At 38.1% G+C, this 15,685-nt stretch overlaps 1 protein-coding gene across 9 annotated transcripts in view; it reads right to left on the bottom strand.

The window, feature by feature from the left end:
* The window catches only part of Pcdh15 (protocadherin related 15), a 623,956-nt gene that overhangs the window by 372,914 nt on the left and 235,357 nt on the right, over positions 1-15,685 (bottom strand). For 8 of the 9 annotated variants that reach the window (XM_059244015.1, XM_059244010.1, XM_059244012.1 and 5 more), the window contains 2 exons: positions 14,206-14,316; positions 6,919-7,089 (listed from right to left, as the gene is read on the bottom strand). In XM_059244015.1, the coding sequence (XP_059099998.1) occupies positions 6,919-7,089; positions 14,206-14,316 (282 nt within the window). The remainder of the gene's footprint in view (positions 1-6,918; positions 7,090-14,205; positions 14,317-15,685) is intronic. The other variant, XM_059244013.1, reaches the window with a different exon arrangement.

Genomic DNA, 15,685 nt, shown 5'->3' on the forward strand with positions numbered 1-15,685 from the left:
TGTATAATTACTAGCCTCTTCCTTTATCATTGAAGGAAAATGAAGGATCATTTTCCATTCATATGAAAAGGGAGAATGTCCAAGGATAAGGTCAGTGTAAATCCATGAAAACCCAAGGAGCACCTTTGCAAGCTGTGAACTCAGCAGGACAATTTGGAAAACTTTATTAAAATCCATTGTTTTTATATTTCTTTTCAGAAAAGAAACAAAAGATCAGGCACTGAATGCTCTCCTGTTGACATTTGGAATGTGACATGTTGATATATTTTTGGCTCAGGGCATTTATTACCTTGTGGCATTTTACCTCAGCTGTTCTTCTGCACGAACGGATAATATACTGCATAATTAATTCAACACAAGCCTGCCAGTGCCACACCTGGCTGTTTAAAAAAAATACAGAGCACAGGTACTTAATCCTTTTAAAGGACTAAAATCATACTGAAATAATCAGAAATATCAAATCAGAATAAATTAGGTAGCATCAATACCTACAACTTGCTTTTCAAAGGTGGAATTCAAATTAAATGTAGTCACACATTTGAAAATTAATGTAAATTACTTACTTCTTATCAGGAGTCATTGAAGGGACACCCTACCATGTGACACGGACAAGGAGAACTATAAGCAGTATTATTAAACTCTTTTCCAGGAAGTGTCAATCAAATAAACATCACATGTGATGGATATTCCCCCTGTTGTGTAGATGGTAAACTAAGATGTTTACAGGTACCAGGCTTATTTCCTACTATTGCTGAGAATTTCCATTCACACTGACTTATCAGTAAGTGTCCTCAACTGGCAAAAAAAATCTCTGTAATTTGTTTCCAAACCAAATTGGGAAACCATTAGAGAGCTTCAAAATACATGGCTAATAAATGTTAAACATACCTAAGACAATTTACCCAACTTTTATCTTTTACTTTGATGTATATTTCATAGATAAACATAGATCAAGAATTCATAGAAATTAATACTTGGAACTTTTTCTTTCCCAAGTAAAGATGTCCTTAATCTTGGCACTCAGAACATTGTTACTTTAATGCTTCTCAAGAATTCAGAAAATCAATTCCTTCTCAGAGTTTAACTGTTCTACCAAAAATTGCAATTTCTTTTTGAGATGGAGATGTGATAGAGTGGATGGTGGTAAACAGCACAGATCCTGCACCTCTGATGAACTGCTCTACAGCTGCATGCCTGGGACAGTCCTAACCACGTTTTTTAGCCTCTGTTATTGTCTCTCTCATTGGTTAGTGGTTGCTTCTGCTACCTGAATCTAAGGCTTCTGATCATTTGTTTGACCTTTGGGGAAAATATAAAATATGTCACTTGGATGTGTCTCTTATCAGTTGTTCTGTGATGTCTAATCTGCCATTGTTTGTTCTTCAAGCAAGTGCACAAGACCTCACAAAGCTCCAAGGGGAACACACTGCCCAGAATTGTCCTAAAGACTGAGCAGTGAGTCAATTCTAACATTGGAGACATTACTGAAATGGAAAGGGGGCATGATGAGCAGTATGCTGAGACACCTGGGGCTTGCTATGGCAACCAGGCAAAATGCTTACTTTACAGGGACTGTTAGGCTCCTGCTTAAAGAGCACCTTGACTGGAAAGTGGACAGGCAAATTGGTGCTCGCCATTGTATTCTCACTTTAAAAGACTTAAAGTGAATTACAATCTACAAATACTATGGCTGTTTTTTTATAATCTATGATTATATTCAATTGATGTGTACACATATGCATATAAACTCTTTACATGTGCTTGTCTGTGATAGGACAGAGAGGGTAGGAACTGTTATTATTTATTTAGTGTGCTTTTGTGTATGGTGTATATGTCTTAACATCTTAGTTAATTAATTTAAAATAAAATTTACTCAACATCTACTAGGTGAGGTCACTGGATTCAAGCTGGAATATAATAAAAAATAAAACCCTCACTTTTTACTGAAAAAGAAATAGGTAAATGAGTGCTATGTAACACTTACAGTGGGGATATGCCAACAAACATAATTTTACATTTTTCAAAATGAACCTTGAATAGCAAATATAAGCTTAATGTACAGAATATAAAAGACAAAGATGGGTGGAGAAGTGCAGGACAAAACAAAAATCATGTGTTTGTAGCTGAGGTGTTTCTGAGCTAGGGGAGATGAGTTAAAGAAAAGGACAAAATACAGCATTACTTTGAACTAAATGCTGAAAAGCTTGGTGACTTACATGACATGCCCTGTTAAACATCAATAATGTTTTATGCTAAACAGCCAAGTATCAGAGTAGAACTGTATCTTGAAAACTAACTTTGTTTTTGTGAGGGTGACTAGAAGCCGAAGGGATGGAAGGCTGGGGCTTCAGAATTAACAAAATACCCTGAAGTGAATGTGTTGGCCTTGGGAATTGAGGAGATCAAACGTATTTGAGCATACAGTTAACAGGTAAAATGACAGTGGGTGTGCAGCACATCACAGTTAGTCATGAAGGGCAGTAGGGCATCTGTGCAGAGGTAGGCAGTAACTACAGAACACTAATAAACCAAAGTTTGGAACCTAGGATAGAGCCAGAGCCAGAGATGCAGTCATAGCCTATTTAAAGAAAACCAGAACTCACTGATGTGGTGTTGCTTAATTTAGTCTTACCAAAAACTGTATTAAGGAAAAGAAATAAAAACAGAGAAATCTAGATATTCCTATATTTAAGAATAAGAAAAATTACAGCGTTTTCCCCAAATGAATAAAACCCATCAAATATTTAAGATGATGAACTCAAGGCCCTTGAGGGAAAGAAGAGTGAAAGAGACACAGATGTTTGAGCTCCCAGACTGTAGACTATTTATATAGAGTGTGGTCTGGGGAGACATTATAAATGTGAAGATCTCTGGAAACCCCATCATTCTGATATTGGACAGAGCAGCTCTGAAGAAGAAGACAATATACACAAACTGAAGGAATTAATTTGGACAGAGCTATTTGACAAAGACTTTAATGGAGACATATGCAGCTGGGTGTTATGAGGATCTGTCAAGGGCTTTACACAGGGGGAGGAACATTTTTCCTTACCTGGTAGGTAGCTAATTCTCTTACACTGAAAAGCACAATAGTCAAAGATGACATGTACAGGAATACAGATACTATGTCAGCGAGTCAGAGAATCTATTCAGGGATAAATTACTCAAAAAAAAAAACCCACTGTCAATTAACTAAAAAACACATATATACTACTGCTTGGTTTTGAGCAAATGAGTTAAACTTTATTGTATCTTGGACCGTGTTTCATTTAGAATACCAAAGAATGAAGAGAGATTAAAAAACACAGAAATTTGAATGTGAAATGTGAAAGCAAACTGCAGCTTGACCAGTCATGCTACAGAATGGATTCAAGTAATGAGCAATGAATTCCAAATTCTCAGTTATAGAGATTTTTTCTATGCTAATAAAAGACAAACTTTATGGGCAAAACAATAGCTTTAAAAGGGTGATAAAGTAAGAGTAAATTTATAAAAAAATATTTTGTCAAGATCTCCCTCATCATATTTGGCCAGTTAAGTCATTAGCACAGAGTCTCACATATATTAGGGCTCAGTAGACATTTATAAAATTAATAATAAATACCTGGCATTGAACTACCAATGACTTTAGGATCTATATGGTACCATACATACATAGTAATATGTTCAGTACTAAACAACACTAATGTTAGTGTCCATAAAGACATTAATTTCTGTTGAAGACAGTTTTCTCTAGTAGAAAACATGATCTACATTTATAAACATGTTTATCTCTAAATATATACCCACTTAAAATTTAATAGGAAGCATAGACTTTGATTTTTTACATATATACCAGTTCATGAGTGAAGCATGCTAAGTTAGAGTATACTAGACCACCTTCTAAAAGGTTTCTTTTTTTTAAGCTGATAAATTCTGTGTGTACTGTAGTAGAATTCAGAATATCACTGAGATAATTCTTGGAAAATTTCCCAACAACACAGTGGGGGAGTTCTGAAAGGACTTTTGGAATCCAGGGAATTAGTTTGAGAGTCAGACAGTATGTAATTAGAGTCAACATGTGCGGTTCTGCTGACATCAATGATGATTTTCCTCACTCAGAAAGTCAAGATCTTATTTATTGAAATTTCCAAAAATTTTGCTGGGATATGCAAAGAAAAATAAAGGTTTAAAGATGTAAAGGAAGCAGGGAGGGTAGTGAAAAGACAGACATACACAAAGCAATTTGAATGTGAAATTTAAAAATGAACCCCAGCTTTGACCTGTGATTTAGAGTGGATTTGAGTAATGATGTGGAAGAACACAGGAACCCCTAAAAATTTCCCTTCTCATATGGTCTTCTTAGAGCAGAATTTGGACATTTCCCTAGCAACATTTGTCTACAGCTAAACCCAGTAGAGGTTTGACTCTGGCAGAAACGACACTGCAAACGTCCGAGCTACTTCACAGACGTTTATGCCCACTTTTCTAATAAGGCTATTTTTCAGCTCACTGTCTTGCCTTGGGCAAGCACCAGCAGAATTAACCTGCTAGCAACCCGAGTTAGCCATCCCAAACACGGTTCCAGTGCCACAGGCAGAAATATTGAGACACTTCTTCAAACCTCATAAAATAAAATCATAGCTTTATGGAAAGTTTAAATGATTATAGTTTGAAGGCCCTGAATCTAGAAGTAAACATACTGCATATTTATTTTCCTGGATGGCAATACAAATCATCTCCAATGAGTAACTATCAACTTACATCATTATGGATGTAAAAAAAAATAACTTTTCTTTGTTTCTCAGAGCATTAAGGAATGAATCGATCTAAGTATGGGGCTGGAGAGATGAAGCAGAGGTTAAGAGCACTTACTACTCTTGTAGAAGACCTGCCTTCAGTTCCCAGAACCCTTATCTTTGGCTCACAACTACCTATAGCTCCAGTTCTGGGAGATCCAGGGCCCTCTTTTGACTGCTACAAGCACAGACATATATATGCAGGCACTCATGCATACACAGAAAATAAAAATTGAAATTAAAATATGAAGTATAATGATCAATTATCCTTGAATTTTTATGTAGTGTTAATTCATAAAGCATAATTTTAAGAGCTACTTAAAGGATGCCTTCTCACGTGTTCATTTTATTTGTTTGAATATCTCCTTTTATACCAGAAAGCATCTGCCATGCCCAGAATCCCTGATGTTTCTGTTTAAATTTTCCTTCAAGGGGGCTAATGTATCAGAGATTTCTTGACCAGACATCAGTTCTCTCCTTGTATAATAGTAGTATATTCAGAGCAAAGGAAAAGATTAGCCCATTGAAAACACAATAACTTCATTTACACAAGGCTGATTAGCCTTTTGCCCTTCAAAATTAGTAAAATTTTGCTATTGTCTGTGGCCATAAACTAGGTCAATGAATCTGATCTCAGAATTAGTATATATAATAACAACAAAATTAGCATCATATAATAAGCATCACATATAATAAACATCTTCATATAATAAGCATCACAACATTAATGCTTCATGTGTTTGTTGTTCATGCAGGTCAATGCATCAGTGGTCATTTGTACTTAAGACTAAGCTCTCACACATTTAAGATGTACTATGAGTAACATCTCCAGATGTAACACTGGATGAAAACACTTTGAATTGAATAAAATCTCAGCAATTATTGCAGATTTAAGAGAAAATATTTCTGCTGTATTAGCTAAATACTCATAAAAGAACAAGAAACCCCAAACTTTTGTTTTCACATATATTGAGAAAAACTTCAAAGATTTTCTAACAAATTATAACATTGGAAATTATGTTGAGAACCCAGAGAGCTGGACAAATAACAGAAAATTCAGGGAGATGACTCCTGGGAATTCAATTTTCATGAAACAACACATGTACATGCATGGGCACGCATGTATTCATGCATGCATGCACTCGGACACACACACACATATTTGAGAGGAAAAAAATCTACTTTGACCTTAGCTAGATGCCTTTTTGTATTACCATTAGTTATTATTTTCTTAGCTTTTACTAATGTATATTTGTTATATAAAATGGTGGGCTTCTTTCTGACATTTTCATGGATGCATATCATGAATTTTGATCATATTCACCCCCAGTTGTCTTTTTCTGACTCCTCACATTTCCTGCTGAATTCTTTCCTCTTTTCAAACAGTCCTACTTTGATATGTCATTATATCATCTATTACCGATTCATAGATCCATCTAACAATTAATCAATCATCTGTCAACTTACTTGCCCATCTATCCATCCATCCACCCACTCATCAACCCACCCACCCATCCACCCATCCATGTAGGTTTTGCATATAAGAAACAACATGTAGTCCTTGTCCTTCTGAGTGTTTAGTGTCATTTTTAGAAGCATGCCTGCCTTAAATTCTTGACTCTTGGGTATGTGTATCTAGCACCCAGAATGTTCCAGAGCATGATTTTCAAATGCCAGGAATGTATAGCTCTGCTGGCATGTTTTAAAACTCAGAATTAAGTGTAGAAAATACTAATTCATGTTTTGCTTTCCTGCTTCTTTAAAACATATCTTCAAGGGGTGAACATGTATATTCAGGATCTGTTAGCTCCTATTTCCAGATAGCCTAGCAGTATCTCCAACATTTCTGAACGTGTTTAGCAACTGGACACTGTTCTAATTTACTGGTGAAAACACATTTAAAAACCAGCGCCAGAGAGTTTGTGGCTCCTTGGGATTTCTTTCCACTTTGTAAAGGATGAAATTACACATTGTGATGCTATCTACATAGTATATGAAAATAGTGTTATATAAAACCATCACTTCAGTTCTTCCCTAGTAAATTTTGCGATTATCAACCAAACTGTCAGCAAAGCATTTTGATAGAATTCTGAGGGGTTTAAAGATACAAATGGAGGAGAAAAGATCAGAGTGTACTTACCGGAGTCCTCAGTTCTGGAATGGCAGCTTGGTAGGTGAGGGGACGGCAGTCACGGGTGTTTGGCACAAGAACACAGGGCAGAAACATTGGTCCCAGGTCATCTCCATCTAGAATGTCCACTGTGAGGGTGGTAGTGGTTGTTCGCCTCTCATTCAGATTTTGTGCACGGTCCTGATGGGTGTAAAACAAACAAACAAACAAGTAAACAACTAGAAGATGTAAATTACCAGGTACAATTTAGATTTATTAATTCTTTATTTCTCTTTAAATGAATGATCAGTAACCTATTTAAGCCAAGTTTGATGTGGGGAAGTGAAAGGTGAACAGTTGTACGAAAACCTAGTATCTTTTTTTGTTTTTCAAGACAGGGTTTCTCTGTGTAGCTTTGTGCCTTTCTTGGAACTCACTCTGTAACCCAGGCTGGCCTCAAACTCACAGACATCCGCCTGCCTCTGCCTCCCAAGTGCCGGGATTAAAGGCCTGTGCCACCACTGCCTGGTGAAAAACCTAGTTTCTTAAAAGTACATCTATAGTGGTATTTGCACTGCCCATGACCTTGGGCCATAAAGCCTGAAGGAGGTGCTTCTTGCTGTTGTGACCTCTTAAAAGGAAAGGGAGAGTGGTCAGAAGGCCCCTTCTTCCTGTTTCCTGTTTCCTGATGTGATCAAACTGCAAGGTGGATTCACTCCTGGCCAGATCAGAGGATGACTTCAGCTATCTATTCAGTTCTGTATTGGTGAGTGTATTTCCTCAATTTATCCTAATAAATTTCGCTAATGCTCCTGAAGCAGACTCCTGTGGATTTCTTGCATTGTACAACAGCACCACTAGTGTGACAGTTTAGAACTTATCATTGTATTAGAAAAAAAATGACATGATTTTGTTAGCGGTTTCCTGTCTACTTGGGAGTTAGTTTCATTGAGTCACCCTTGAGACAGTGTGTAGAAAGAAGTCTAAGGTTGAATGAAGACTCTACTGTGGAAGCCTACAATCTGACAATGAATGTAAAAACTTGCCATCAGAGATGAACCAGGAGAAATAAAGCAATACACACCTATTAGGGGCAAGAGTTGTGATTGGCAGTAATGTTTTCAATACATCTTTAAACATTTGAAGCAGATTTAAACTTAATTTAGCTTTTTAAATTGGTAGGACATGGATTTTCCAGAATATGTCACTTAAATTGAAAATCTTGCAGACAATTTACTGACTATAATTTTTGTGATTGTGGAGAGAGGGCACGGTATACAAAAGACCAAAAGTCAGAATTATTTTGAGAGATCTTTAGTCATTGCCTCCTTCTTCTTCTTCTTCTTCTTCTTCTTCTTCTTCTTCTTCTTCTTCTTCTTCTTCTTCTTCTTCTTCTTCTTCTTCTTCTTCTTCTTCTTCTTCTTCTTCTTCTTCTTCTTCTTCTTCTTCTTCTTCTTCTTCTTCTTCTTCTTCTTCTTCTTCTTCTTCTCTTCCTCCTCCTCCTTCTCCTCGTCCTCCACCTCTTTCTCCTCCTTCTTCCTTTTCCTCTTCTTCTCTTTCTTATTCTTCTCTTCTTCCCTTTACTCCTCCTCCTCCTCTTCTTCTCCCTCCCTCCTTGCCGCCTCCTTCTTTTTGTTTATATTTTGAGGTAGGGTTCTCTGTGTTGTGGCTCTGGATGCCCTGGAACTTGATTTTTAGAACAGAATGGCCTTGAGCTCACAGAAATCTAATTGCCTCTGCCTCCGGAGTGCTGGGATTAAAGGTGTGCACCACCATGCCCTGCTTCATTAGTCTTCTTAAAACTAACTTATCAATGTCTGATTCTGACCTAAAATCTTTGTTACTATGACATAAAACTTTTGGAATAGATTAACAGTAGATTACTTGCTTCCACCCACCCCAAAGCTAAAATGGTATCAGATACAATATGAGGCCTATAGCAGAGATCCTACACTTGACTACAGCCTCCCTGGATCTCCCCATTGATATGCTTGATTTTATATCATTCTGTTGTGACTATAAAAGTCCATGTGACCTTCCCTACAGTGGATTATGTCATCGGAGAAGCCTGAATGGCTGCTTCCAGGTCACAATCTGCCTTTCATATTTAGCTCAGAATAAATTATATCCTGTTTCTTTGTTACAAGAGCTGTGCTTTGTACATCACTGGGAATAACTCAGAGTACCCATATATCCCACGTCAGCATCTTTGTTTTACTAACTTGTTATATTAGTATAAAAACTTGACTATAAAGAAGCATCTTGGGTGGTTTGGGGTTTGCTCAGCAAGCCTGAACTTCATGGGCATGTGTCTCTGCCTTTAGACCTCTGATCTACTTGAACCTTGTAAAATCCAGATGGCCTAAAATAAAGGTCTATTCTTCCTCTTCCTAGAACACTTACTCCAGGAGCCTTGCAATTTCAGTTCCTTCTCTGCTCCCATGAGATGTAAGTGTTTTCTATATCTCTCTAGCATGAGCTTGCTCCTTTCCAATGGCCCAGAAACCATTCTCTTGTAATATTATGCTTAAGGAACTAGAGTTTTCTACTCATTATCCATGGGAGGATAGAAATAGAACCTTCTAAAAGACTTGGTATGAACTCTAAAATTTCTTATTGTCATATGCATAAAAGAGTTTATTTTTCCCATGAAAAGGACCATTATTAAGTATATGCTTTCCAACTTCCTGCCTCAACCCCCAACACACATGCCAACCACCCTCTAGCCCTTGTGATATTGACTTTTTTTCTTTTTTGCTTTAACAGTATCCTTTAATAGACCATCCTGAACCTATTTAATTTTGCTTCGAAAATTCATTGCTACTAACCAATATCCAAGTTTATTTATTTCCCCCTAGTGGCTACTTAAAGTCTTTTTTCTGTTAATATATCCACAAGAACACTCTGCATTTAGTCATAATGTCTCTTAACAAGTTCTCAGGTTTTTGTTGATCTTGGCAGTATTCAGGACTAAGGTCATATATTTTGCACAATGTCTTTAAATGTAAGTTATGGGATTTGAGAAGGAAGACTGCAGAGGTAAAGTCACCCTTTCGTCACAGTATGTCAAGGTTGTATTTATTAATAAGACTATAATTTTTACTACATAGTAAATGTTGTATTTGTCAGGTTTCTTTCTCACGTAAGGAATGGGAAATGACTTCATTAGAAAGCTACTGTTTATCTAAAGAATGTTTGTTGAGGGCATACAAGGAAGAAATTTTAGATGAATCAGTTCCTCCTGAGGTATTCAATGAGGATGGTGATGGTGGCATCACCACCCTTGGGAGCTATCCTGGAGAGCCACTTCTGTGTGCTCTATTCCCACATCAGTATCTGGCCAGCTGGCAGTGTGGCACAAGTTACAGGGAAAACAGCACTGTCAACTGTGAATGACAGAAAGAAAGAAAATTCTCTGCACACATTTGATCTAATTTCAGTAGGTTTGTTTCACTCTCTGAAAGGAGAGGATGCAACACAGGAGCTAAAAAGAAAAGCTCTTTCATTATATGTCCTAATTTACACTTTTGACTTCTCTTTTCCTCCTTAAAAATAAGGTGTCTTCACATTTTATTTTAAAATGGGATATTTCATTAACTGAGAGGACTGTAATTACTATTGACAGAAATAGCACTTTAAAGCATTTTCTGAGTTTAACGACTACTCTATAACCTGAATCATGTGTCATCCAAATTTGCATGAGACAGTTCTCATCACAGTGATGCTGAATAACTGACTGATCAAGGATAACTGCTGTCACAGGATGGACTCTGGCCCTGTAGGAACAGAAAGCTCACACAAATAAGAACTAGAGATCTCCTAGTCCACATGAAGACAAAGGGAAGGCAATGTGAGTGTATAACAAGAAAACAGCCATCTTTAATAAGGAAAGAACTTTCCCCACCCCTGAAACAAGCCCTGGCCAATTTTGATCTAGAGTTTTAGACTCCAAACTACTAATAAAATAAATTTCTATTGTACAAGGTATCCATTCTGTGGTGTTTGTTATTGAAGCCAAGATGGCTAACATAACTGATTAATTTATATTTCCTCAACTTGTATTGTTATTTTCTATATCATATCTACTTCCTAACACTATGTATTTGTTAACATTAACATGACTCAGAAAAGCATGACACCCTTGAGAGTGATGGGGTGTATCTGACATATGTTGGGCTATAGCTCAGAGGAGTAGGATACTGAAAAATCATCTACTACCAAAGCCATGGTAGGCCTACATTCTCTGGGTTCTTTTCTCATGAATTCAAAGAATGAAATTCAGAGACCAAGGATGAGTGAGTCTCAAAGGAAAACTTTATTATAGAGTTATAGGTAAGAGCTTAAGAGAAAGACAACTGAGCCCCTGTCAGTAGAAGTGGGTACCCAGAAATGGGAAAAGGCTGAGTTTTTTGAAGAGTTTCATGGGACTTGAGGCAGAAACTGGGGTGAAGTATGGAACAGGGAAGCAGGTGACCTGGTTCATTCAGTCTACCCATCCATGAGGTATCCCAGTGGCTGTCAGTTTCTATCATGTCTTCACATGTAGCTTCTGGTCAGAGGTGTTGATTTAGGGGAAGTTATGGCATAAATCAGACCCCTCTTACAGCATTTCTACCTTTTGATCCTGACAGTAACATTTCTACCTTTTGACCCTGACAGAGCTTCTGACAGAACCAAGGACCTTTCTGACTGCTAACAAAGGACCAGAGTCAAAACTATTTGCTTTTTGCATTCCTGACCTGAAACTGACATAAATTACCCTAAAGCATGATCAGTTTGCTTCTCCTTTTCAAATCAAAAGCTTTTATTATTTTCCTTAAAAATGAATCATCCAAAAACCTTTAGGTTTAGCTAATTGTAGGTATTATAAGTTCTCATTAGCGAACCTGTAGGAAATTAAAAAAACGGGCATGTATCTTCAACACATAATTATACATCAAAGGCAAAAATCTTATCATGAACTAACAAAGACCAGAATGAAGGTGAAAAAACACCCATGGACAAGATAAAGAAATGTGAGGAATGGCTGTGCCTTAGAGAAGGAGTGTACTCATATCTCCAAACCCCAGTCTGGGAAACAGGTTCACACATCCTCTGGAACCCTGATGCAGTTTGGAAAGCTGCACTTCCCCAGCCTTTACATTCTCATTACCCTCCTCTTTCCACACAGCTACCAAGATTCCATGCCCTGTGATCCCAACAAAAACTCAGGGAGAATCAAAGTGAATAACAACGAAAGCTCATTGTAACTACAGACCACGGCGGGATTGGTGTGACTAGACTTCCTGTCCACGCTTATGGGTGATCACACAGACTGGCTCCCAAGTCCTTAGCACCTCACTCAGGGTTTCAATACTCTCATTCTGCACAAACTTTCAGAATCACATGGTAGCACAGTTCCTCTCAAATCCTAGGCAACTCAGTTTCTGAATGAAATTATCACCAAACAACATGATGAAAAAACCACATGATCAACAAGATGATACCTTTGTTTTTCCAAAACAAGGTATGTGCCTAGTATAATCTCAAGCAAAATTACCTCAGACAAGTAGCTCAGGTATAGCTCATTATCACACCCACTCCATTTAAAAACCATAGCTTCAAATTTTTAACCTGTAATTTTAATGAATGTAACATGTTGGATATTAGACAATATGTGGTACTTTACCTCCTCCATTCCCAATGAAAGTACTTCTTGTGAACTATTTTAATTCCTTGGACTTCTTTAATTGAACTCGTGAAAATGCTACCTCTTTTATCACTTAGTACATATAGTCTCTTTAGCAGTATATTGCATAAATAATGATTTTATGAGATGGAGCCAGGGGAGATGAAGAGTCTAGCAAATATCATGAAATTATATGAACTTTATTTAAATAAATTTGAAGCAGAAATGCTTATTTTATTTTTGAAGCCATGTCACAGGTTCTTTGGTTACATGTCTAGCATTTAAACATCCACTATAAAGTAACTCAGCAAATGGCTGGGAACACCTAAGAGATCCTTTACAGACACATACATTAAGTACCATGCCTTTACTATCAGGTGTTTGCTTAGGAGGAAGTGTAGCATAGCTCGATTGACTCTGAGAACTTGGCCACAATCAATTCCCTGCAACCACAGTGGAGCCGGTCGTTGCTTCTAACCAGGCAAGGATGGAGCAGCTCTAATGGAGATTTTAAAATCAAGTTCAGGAATTAATCTAAGATTACAAACAGCAGCAGCATTGCCTTAGCTCAAAGTATTTTAGACGTGGGTCTTTAATTTTTCTTAAAGGTGGTTTTTGTTCATTTGACACAGTTACATGTTGTTCTTTTTTAAAAAAATATTTCTATAATTAACTTAATTTCACATATCAGCCACGGATTCCCCCGTCCTCCCTCCTACAACCTCCAAGCCCTCCCCCCAATCCATCCCCCATTCCCACCTCCTCCAAGGCAAGGTCTCCCCTGGGGAGTCAGCCCAGCCTGGCAGACTCAGCCTAGGCAGGTCCAGTCCCGTCCTCCTGACACCAAGGCTGAGCAAAGTGTCCCTCCCAGCATAGGCCCTAGGCTCCAAAAAGCCAGCCCATGCACCAAGGACAGGTTCTTAAGCTTCATTCATATCAATAGATGGAAACATATTATATTATAGTTCCATGTGTCTGGATATCCATAAAAACATTCTTCTTTGAGCCATTAACCTATAATACTATTTTACCTCAAAACTCCCTAGAAGCTATCAAGGCGAAATCAGCGGGGTTTAAATTAATGCACACTGCACAATTAGACAGGAAAAAGAAGCCACTGAGGTTGTAGAAGTGACGTTACACACCCGTGAAATGAAGGTACTTTACATCCATCGTCTGATGTGTGGTTGTTGCTATTGGTGGTAGCCAAAGAGCAGAAGTTTGTGAGCTGCCTGACAGAGCTGCTGAGTTCCAAACTCTCTTAATCACCAATCCAGCCTCTCAGTCCTTCCCTCAGATTTTAATCATAAACTTCTGAGGTGGAATTCAGAAAAAAAATAATACCTTTTTCACATGCTTCAAGGTGACTCCACTGTAACTATTTTGTGTATAGTACTTGAGAAATACCTCAGTCTGAGCAGAGACCAGCTTTTGTAGTGTGGTTAGCAAATTAGACTTAGATGAAGAACAGAGTGAACAGGAACAACCCCCAACCCCCCTTTCCTCCATCTATAAACAGAATGTGTCCACTAAGGGCAAGGATGCTCTGTTGATGACTTACGCACACTCCAACCTCAGGAAATCACCACCCCTGTTCAGAGGCACACTTTGCTTTAGAAGCTCCAGAACAAGAGAAGCCAAGTACTCACGTTAGCCTGGATGATGACGTAGTAGCGAGTCTTATCCTCATAGTTGAGTCGTTTCCTCAGCACCACATTTCCCGTCAACATGAGTGGGATTTCAAAGGTGTCATTGGATGTCTGCAAATGTTAAAAGTACAAACTTCAGACCAGTTGTATACATGAACTGTGTAGCTTGACTTTGTGGTTCAGTCCTCTCCAACACTGGGGCTAGCAGGTTTATAGTTTGAGAATAAAGCATGAGTGTTGACTTCAGACCTGTCACTCTTATTTATCAAAGTGATTGATGGTTATCTCCGAGTTTCCTCAGAGTCCTTTGAATATGATTGCTTTTCATAGTTTTTCATGTATTATTAGATCCATAAATCTAGACTGGCTCTTAACCAAGTCTATGAATATGAAAGAAAAAACTTACCTTAATATCACATTATCTTTGCCATTTGGTTTTGCATGAAAGAGTTCAAATGTTTTCAATTTATAATTTCCACTGAATTTCGCTTTTCAACACTAGTATTTACTTTGTATTTGAAGTATTTTTCACTTAAAAAAAGGGTATATTATTATAAACTAATATGGGAGCCCATGAGATGCCTCGGTAGGTAAATGCTTTAGCCACACCTGGAGACCAGACTAACCTGGACTCACATGGTTCACATGATGGAAGAAGGGAACTGATTTCCTCTTGTCACTCACTTCACTTACACACACACACACACACACACACACACACACACACACACACACATACACGCACGCATGCATGCACACACACACTAACAATGTAATAAAAAAGGTTTAAAGGAAAAGACCAAGATGATGACTCAGAGGTTAAGGGCTCCTGATGTCAAGCCAAGCCTCAGGGACCTGACTTTGATGCCTGGAACAGAGTCCCTGAAATTGTCTTCTGACTCACATACACACACATAACAAGTAAACAAAAAAGCATAATTATAAAACAACTGCAATAGAATAATCTTGGATGTGCCTTAATATGTTAGACTTTGCAACTTCTGGCTACGCACTCAGCTTCTCCCAGCAGAAACATTCAGGGAGAAGGACAATCTCTGGGAATGTTCAGAATCTCTGCTCTGTTTGTCAGCCCTCACAGGAGGGGAGAACTTCATAGCCTAGGGTCTTAGCCTTAGAAGGTTTCTGTGGCTCTAGTTGCCACTGTGGAGAAGTGCCACTCCTTACTGTGGAGAAGGATTGGCAATTTCCTCAGGAACTGTATCAGTTCCCTCTATTTCTGCCCCTGCAACTGATTCTCGAGGGCTTGATTTGTGACTCTGTGTTGAGCAGTTTCTTCGGTACAGGTTAACAAAAGCAGCTTCTGCAGGGAGAGTCAGCCTACAGGGCTCAGGAAACCCACAAGACTAACCTGCCTGCCCAGAGTCTGCCTAAGCAGCAAATACCTAGTTGAAAACAAGACTCATCATGGTGTAGTTCCTGCAGGTCGGGAACCAGGCTCCAGTTTTGTGACTTTTCTGAG

Source organism: Peromyscus eremicus, chromosome 16_21 (assembly GCF_949786415.1).
Source record: "Peromyscus eremicus chromosome 16_21, PerEre_H2_v1, whole genome shotgun sequence".
Taxonomy (NCBI): domain Eukaryota; kingdom Metazoa; phylum Chordata; class Mammalia; order Rodentia; family Cricetidae; genus Peromyscus; species Peromyscus eremicus.